This window comes from Astatotilapia calliptera, chromosome 6 (genome assembly GCF_900246225.1).
Source record: "Astatotilapia calliptera chromosome 6, fAstCal1.2, whole genome shotgun sequence".
NCBI classification, from domain to species: domain Eukaryota; kingdom Metazoa; phylum Chordata; class Actinopteri; order Cichliformes; family Cichlidae; genus Astatotilapia; species Astatotilapia calliptera.
This window is the reverse complement of record NC_039307.1, coordinates 4,914,422-4,922,079: the sequence shown is the minus strand read 5'-3', so window position 1 is coordinate 4,922,079 and position 7,658 is coordinate 4,914,422. Positions and strand designations below refer to the sequence as shown.

At 41.9% G+C, this 7,658-nt stretch overlaps 1 protein-coding gene across 1 annotated transcript; it reads left to right on the top strand.

The window, feature by feature from the left end:
• The first annotated feature begins 939 nt into the window (after positions 1–939).
• LOC113023635 (ras-related protein Rab-33B-like) lies at positions 940–4,796 on the top strand. Its single transcript, XM_026169844.1, has 3 exons — positions 940–1,393; positions 4,041–4,219; positions 4,308–4,796. The coding sequence occupies exons 1-3, from the start codon at positions 1,175–1,177 to the stop codon at positions 4,633–4,635; spliced, it is 726 nt and encodes a 241-aa protein (XP_026025629.1). The 5' UTR covers positions 940–1,174; the 3' UTR covers positions 4,636–4,796.
• The last annotated feature ends 2,862 nt before the right edge of the window (positions 4,797–7,658 follow it).

Here is a 7,658-nt window from a genome sequence, read left to right as displayed (position 1 = left end):
CAGGCCAGTACAGAGAGAACGTTAATTTAAAATCACCAAATAGCCTAATATCCTTCACGAGCACACAGAGAACATTGAAAACCTGAACCTGAGATCCTCTTGGTGTGCGATGGCAGTGCTCCTACTGTAACAATAAAGATGATGGTAAAAGTATATCTGGTTACTAAGAGCTGAAAACCTTATTTTAGGGGAGGAAAAAAAAATCAGTATTTTTATTTTTTATTTTTTTTAAATCATGTTTGATTGTTAATCTAAGCATGCAGTTTTTGGTTAATTATGAGTGAAAACCTGGTGTGGATGCTACCAGAAAAAGTCCTTTGAAAACACCTTTTTTTTCCCCAAACACAAAAGTAGACCTTCTCTCTAATCCATCACGTTGGCACTGAAAACTTCCAAAGCACCAATTTAACTTAAAGCTGTGATTTTAATAAAGTTTTAATGTTTGTGCCCTTGTCAGTTACAACCAGGAAACCTGTGATTCTCACTAACCAGTGTTTGTTTTTCCTCTGCTATCCTAAAATTCCTATAAACTCTAGTAGTTTTTAAAATGTAGCTGTCTCCTGTCACAGAGTGAGGCTTCATCTCTGCACTCAGGTGGCACCACGGTTCATGCTGACCAAATCATCATGTACAATATAAAGTATAATTAAGCAGAAAAGAAGAAACAGAGCATTAAAGGGAACCACCAAACTTGATATATGAGTGGGAAGCAGGATGCGGAGTCACTTGGCGTCCCCACCAGGAGGGGGCAACATCGTGTTGAAGAGGTCAGCTGCAGTGAACGTGCGCGTCTTTATGTTCTGACCCCCCCCAAAAAAAGATGACCTGTTATTTCTAGGAGAAGGTATCACCATGTCCCGCGCTGTTGTGAATTAAAAACACTTAAAAGGGAAAGGAACTAAAATCAGCCAATCACGTTAATGTGCCAGGAAGCTGAGACCCTGGATTCTCCACCCTCATCACTACAGTGAAACGCCGGGTCCTCCTCCTCACACCCACGCTGGGCAGCACTGTGAATAGTCTGCACGGAGTTGCTGGAAAGGTTTTCGAAACCAGCAGAAGATTTTGTGTTTGCAGAAGTTTTGGTCAGGGGAGGCTGCATCTTTGGAGACGCCGTTTGAAGCCAAGTGCGCATTTTTTGCGCTTTGTTATTACCTTGAAGGACTCGGGCTACATGGATTCGTCTCTCGAGTTTTCCAGTTCTTTGGGTAGTGTTTCCTCACTGCTAACCCGCTGTCGAACATTTAAGGTGCTTGTGATTGGAGACTCCGGGGTGGGTAAAACCTGCCTCACCCACCGACTGTGCGCCGGGGAGTTTCCCTGCAGATCGGAGGCTACCATCGGCGTGGACTTCCGCGAAAGAGTGCTTGAAATCGATGGAGAGAAAATCAAGGTAACTGGTGATTATCATCCACCACTAAAAAGCTAGCATTAATGAACCCAGCTGGAGATATTTGCCCGAATAAGGGTTCTGAACGACAACTTTTACGCATAGCTAAAACTCTTATTTTGAAAATCCCCAAACAATTAAGTAACTTTTGGTTTGTTGAAGTTTTGGAAATAATTTCTGTGAGTTCATTTGTTTGTTTGTTTTTCAAATCCCCCTCATGATAAAAGGAAAAACGGATAAGCACGTGTGAGCCGGGCTTCGATTCCTCGTGTTTATGTGTTGTTAAAACGTTTTTATCTCCTCTGTCCTGATGTTCTCAGGATCGCTGTTAATTAAGTGTCTACACTGCAGTGTGGCTCTGCTGCATTAACACACACTTATTTGTCCCAGACTGAACAACTGAAAAATTCTCTGGATGGCAGAAAATCAGCAGACCCGCTTGTGTTTGCAGACCTGTGTCAGCCTCTAAATCACTGCGAGCTTCCACAGCCACAAAAACACACATTAGATTTTTAGGCTGTAGTTAGGATGTGAAGAAAGTTTGTTTGTTTTGTTGAAATGAAAATCGAATCCGGTATTAACTAAAAATGTGAGTCTCAGTTGGTCTTTTGAAATGACCACATGATAGAGGAAGTGTGTCTGAGTGGTGACACAGGATTTGTAACCTTAGGTTATTTTTTCCCTTTTGCTTCGCGGTGCATTTAGTTACCAATGTCTGACACAGTTTAACAACAGCCCAGGATCTTAAACCGTAAGTTCGTGATCAAGTCAGTCGACAGAAGTTTTCTAGGTCCATCCAGTGCAGTCAAACCGTAAAATGGACATTCTTTCTAATGACCAGCGGGTGGCGACTCCTAAGATTCAATTGAACTGAAATTCAGTGATAATGAAAACCAGATAATCAGGATGAATCATTTATGTTTTAGTAATGTTTCTATAAGCGGCTCCAAAATAATTCAGAAGTGTTTCAGAGCTTTAGAGGCAGTTACTTCAGGTCCTGCCTCAAGCAGGTCTGTTCAGACTCCCAGCTCTATGGTAACAAGTAAAGACTAGATCCTGGTGGTGTGGGTAGTAAGCATATTTTAAATGTTGCCTTTGGAGTTTCAGAGCATAGATCTAATTACCTAAAATACTGAACTTCTGTACATGAGTGGCTCGTAAAGTGGTGACACATCAAGTCAAATATTTATCAAAAAGTTTCAGGAAGTAAACCCTTTCATATAGTTTATAAGAATATGCTTTAACGCCACCTGCTAATGCTGATTTGATCCAACAGTATTGTTCCTGGGATGCTTGCTTCTGTTTCAGGAGTCACTGGGATCAGGAGTGGCCAGAGTCCTCACCCCAAACTGACTCACTGACTGAGGCTAATGTGCTGACAACTGAATCAAAAAAGATTAGAAGATAAAAATATCACTGAACTCAAAATGTAATTTGGCATACATCAGGTCTAAAGTCTGATATGCACCACTGCTTAGGTTGCTGATGAAGCATCCATCTACTTTCATGTCACTGGGTCCAGGTCTTTGCAGCAGGAGTTTAAGCAGAGATGTCCAGAACTCGTTCACCTCCTTCCGCTCCTCTAGGTAGACCCTGACGTGCTTTTGAGCAATCTAAGAAGCAGAATCTCTCTATCGCATCCTGGATCTCCTCCAGTTCGACATGCCTGAAATATCTCGTGTAGCAGTTGGGAGGCATCTGGAGGCGCCCCTGTAGAAACTGAGCTCCTCACCCTGTCTCTAAGAGAAAACCAGCACTCCTCAGAGTGTCACTAACCACTCCTTATCGGTTATAGGTGTGGGCAAGAATATATTGACTGTAGCCAGATTGAGAAGGTCTGGTCCACAGGCCACGTCTAACCTTTGGGACCTGTTTGGTTTTGTCCGTTTGCAGCTCAGCCGCCATCTTGGTCTGAATCCAGACAGTTATTTGAAGCCCCTAAATGACTGAATGGGAAGACAACACATGCACACAGGTTTGCACCGTTATGGCTGCATCCCACAGGAGACCCGAACAAACAGCATGTTTTGTTTCCGGTTTAAAACTCTCGAAGAGCTGCGCATCCAATAAGTTACATTAATAAACTCACCACCATCTTTACTAAGATCACATGTAGAGGCGTGCAGTGCAATGGGATGACTGGCTAATGCATTTGCTGTTTCAGCTGTTGATTGGCTTTTAAAGGCCAAGGCCACCAACTTTGGCATTTCAGAGCTCCTCCACAGATTTCTGTTCGGGATTGTTTTTGGGTGCCATGTCTCCTGGTCTGCGTGCCCCTCTGTCAAGTTTCTTCCCTATTTTTGCATTAATGTAGTTATTTTTAATGTCTTTTCTGCAGACATGAGGACTGTATTTCTGAGGGGTTGGGGGGGGTCTGTTTTGAAACTTTGAATAAACGTTGACAAAGCCTTGAAGAGAAATTGTTGGTTTAAAAAAAAAAAAAACAGGATCGGCTTGTTTATTCCTTTTTTTTTTTTGGTTCCCTCTCAGAAATGACTCATGTCTCTGTGCATGTCACTGAGTTTAACGAATATCAACACTTCCTCACTGTTCCTTCCGTCCTTTTCCTCGTGCTTGTGCCAGCACCAGCTTTCAAGAAGAATCAACCTCTCACTTTCTTTCCTTTCTTACTTCCCCTCCTCACCATCAGCTCCAGCTGTGGGACACAGCCGGACAGGAGCGCTTTCGTAAATCCATGGTGCAACACTACTACCGTAACGTCCACGCGGTGCTCTTCATTTATGATGTCACCTCTCCTGCCAGCTTTAGCAGCCTGACTTCCTGGGTAGAAGAATGCCGGCAGCACTCCCTTGGCCAGGACATACCCAGGTACCTGCATCACTTCTCTGTGTGCAAAAGTGTTTGTTTAACTTGGACCAGACTCTTTGTGACGTTTCATTTCCTCGTCTCCTCTCAGATTCCTGGTGGGGAATAAGAGCGACCTCCGTGACCCCAAAAAGACTGACAGCCAGGTGAGCCAGGATCGGGCAATGAGCTTTTCCAAAGCCCACGGCATGATCTTCTTTGAGACATCTGCCAAGGATCCTCCAAAGAAAGGCACAAGTGGACAACAAGGTAGCAGGCAGGCACTGTATCAGCAGGATAATGTGGAGGACATCGTCACCGCTGTTAGCCTCAAGCTGAAGAGACAGAAGAAACTCCCGACAGCGAATTCCCTGGCGTACAGCGGCTCCTTTAAACTCGCTAACAAGAAGGCCGAGAAGGAGCCGATGACCTGCTGCTGAGAGCGAGGAGGACGAGGACATGCCAATCCAGTCACTCTCACACAGAACTTTAATATTTAAACTCTTAAAAATGCAAAACGTGCCACTCAGAAATTTAGTGTATATTTGTGATCTCAGTGTTTATAAAAGCTGCAAAATAAAATACTGTGAATGTAAACATGCAAGTGAGCTTTCGATGCAGTGACGCTGTTTGTTTTCAGCGTGTGTGGTCCCAGTGGCTGAGCTCAGGGTTTTCTCATTTCCCTGTTTTGTGCCTCCTTGTCTCCTCTTTCCTTCTTGTATCTCAGTGCCTACAGTGCGTCTCGAGGAGAGAGGAGGCTTTGCAGGAGCAGCTATGAGTGAGGAAGCACAGGTGTGTAATCTCCATCTGTGACGTATGCACAAATATGCAAACCACGGCAGGATGAGGACTCTATAAAAAGGTGTTTTATTTCTGTTTTTACGATGAATAAAATAATAAAAATGCATGATATTCACACATTGCTGTGACATTGTGCCCACTCTGAAAGTTGATTTAAAGCTAGAGAGATAATTTATCAGGAACTCTGATACACGTGTGACAGATCGCGAACTATAACGATCTGCTTTCCCACATCACGTTTAATTCATGTAAAATAACAGCTCAGAAACAGGGCTGCGATTTACCAACATGGAGTAAATAGTCATGAAAATTTTGAGCCATGACTGTGGATTTAGAAAGTGTCAGGCGATTACTTCTCACACATAAATACAACGTTCTTTTTCTTTTTTTAAAGTGGGTCCATAAGAAATTTTCTGTAAATTAAAAAAAGAATTCAGGTTTTATTTATATGACCAAGTCCAGGTAATGAGCTTTTGTGTATTTATTACTCAAAGTGTAAACCCAAGGAGCGGTGCAGGTGTGTTTATTTGAGGCAGTACTGTGGTTTCAGTGGCCAAACTGGGCTGTAAGTTTGACACCGCTGGTCTGGATGCTCTTTCTGTGAGTTTTCTCGTTTTGGAAATGTCAGCTGCAAAGATGTGAGCCGTCTCTGGGATGTGATGGCACCAAAATATAACTCCAGGCTTTTGGAAAAACTGACTGTTAGTGTGATATTGTGCAACGTCTTTTCTTCCTACTGTCACACCCACCAACCCTGGCACTGTGCCTCCATCTACCATAATGAGTCACCGTGTCATTTGGTTCAATAACATTCAAAAGAAAGCAAACATCTCGGCTTCTGATTTCTCCAGTGCTTAAAAACTTTGAGTCAAATCATCCTGTGCCAGGGGTGTCAAACATGCAGCCCATCCAAGGGTCACAGAGTGAAATTTACTCAGTTAAAATTTACTCAAATAGTTCCAATGAGATGAGAAGAAGAAGGAGGCGTGAAAGCATTTGGACACTTTACTGGAAAAACAAAGACATTAAACGTGGCGGTTTTTGCCTTTCCTCTGAATCTGATTTGTGGTAAACATGTACAGACTCACTGAATGTGGAAAATAATACATATTTTTCTCAAGACATTTCAGGCTGTTTATAAACAGATGCTTCATTAAATGTTTTCAGAATATACTTCTTTATCACAGAAAGGTCAAATTAATTTTTATTGTTTTATCTAAATGGCTCTTTTCTGATAGATTCGATTAGTTAGAGGTTCTGGGGTAAAACTTCTTAAATGTAATCTTGTGGTGAGCTGGTCCTTTTCTCTGGAGGATAAAACATATTTAACACATATGTGATTCACTAAGTGTGTAATATGAGCTGGTGCTGTTTTGATGCATCACCATCTCATCCTGGCTGCCCGCGGACTCGGCAGCAGTCATGCTCGGGTCTTGTGCGTGATGTGGGCGTTGGAAAAGTGCATCACATGTGGTTTCACGACTTTGTCTAATTGATGATTCAGAGCTTGTCACATGATTAAGGACGTGTGCACACACGAAAGTATCACAGCTGTGCAACATTCAACAGCTCAGAAGTAGGCGTGTCTCTCTGAATGCAGGGAAGAGTGGAACCAGAGGAGAGGCTGCTTTCCTTAATCTGAGATTTTTAAGTAAAATCTTAATTGCTGTTTTTGTACGTTTACTGCACCTGTAAACTTACCAAAAGAAGCTCTATGAAGCTCCTGCAGGTGGTTCAAGAGAGGAAAGGCCTCCTGATAATTGGGGGTTTAGCTTGGAGCATGTAAACTTTGAACAGTTTTTAATGAGTTTTAAACTGGGGACTAAAAAATGACTTGGGAACTCAGTATGAAGCGAGTGTAGGGTCTGATGTTTTGCGGTTTAAAGCCCTACTACAACCTGTCTTTTCTAAGTCTTATAACACAATGTCCATTATATCAGAAAAATGCTAAGTCTGACTTTAATGAGATAATATTTTGGCACTTCTTGGTCTGACCTAACCAGCAATGTATGATGGTTGAACAGGAAACATCTCAGAGTAAAATTACTCACTTTATCTCAAATTTCCACTTCAGCTACAGGTTTAAGGCTTTGCCGCGACCCTGCACACTGTAAAGATTCAATCATTTTATTTTACTTACAAAAATAATACAAAGTAATTGCCACAAAAAGGCCAAGTACTATTAACTATAAGCTATTCCTATTTTTTTTTTTTAATTAAAAGCCTTTTTACAAAGTTTTTAATTATTGTAAATATTTTATGATTGCAAAGTTGTGACCTGTTTTTGATTCGTGTGTATTGTGCGTCAATGTAATTGATATATGCATACTTATATTTTTACAAATGTAAAACCTTACAATGGATGGAACAGCCAAATTATGTGGACTTTTTTGCATCTACGTTCTTGTGTCATTAACTTTTGTCTTCTCTCTTCTGTGCTTAGTGTTTTGTATTTATGTCATCTGTCTTCCTTCACGTCCTAACTGCTCACAGCATTTGGCCTTGCTGAATCTGCCTCTGCTGGAGGTCGCTTCCTACTAAAAGGGACTTCTTCCTCCCCGCCATCGCCAAGTGCTTATGGAGGATCAACTGGACACAGATGAGTTTTTCGCTTTAATATTGTGGTTTTTGTGATTTACACCTTTGAATATAAAGCACCTGT

What these genes read in the sequence shown, in the direction of transcription:
- LOC113023635 (XM_026169844.1), top strand. Translation starts at nt 1,175, where the DNA reads ATGGATTCGTCTCTCGAGTTTTCCAGTTCTTTGGGTAGTGTTTCCTCA. An exon ending in TCGATGGAGAGAAAATCAAG is followed by an intron (nt 1,394 to 4,040) that starts GTAACTGGTGAT and finishes CCTCACCATCAG; the next exon opens with CTCCAGCTGTGGGACACAGC. An exon ending in CTTGGCCAGGACATACCCAG is followed by an intron (nt 4,220 to 4,307) that starts GTACCTGCATCA and finishes GTCTCCTCTCAG; the next exon opens with ATTCCTGGTGGGGAATAAGA.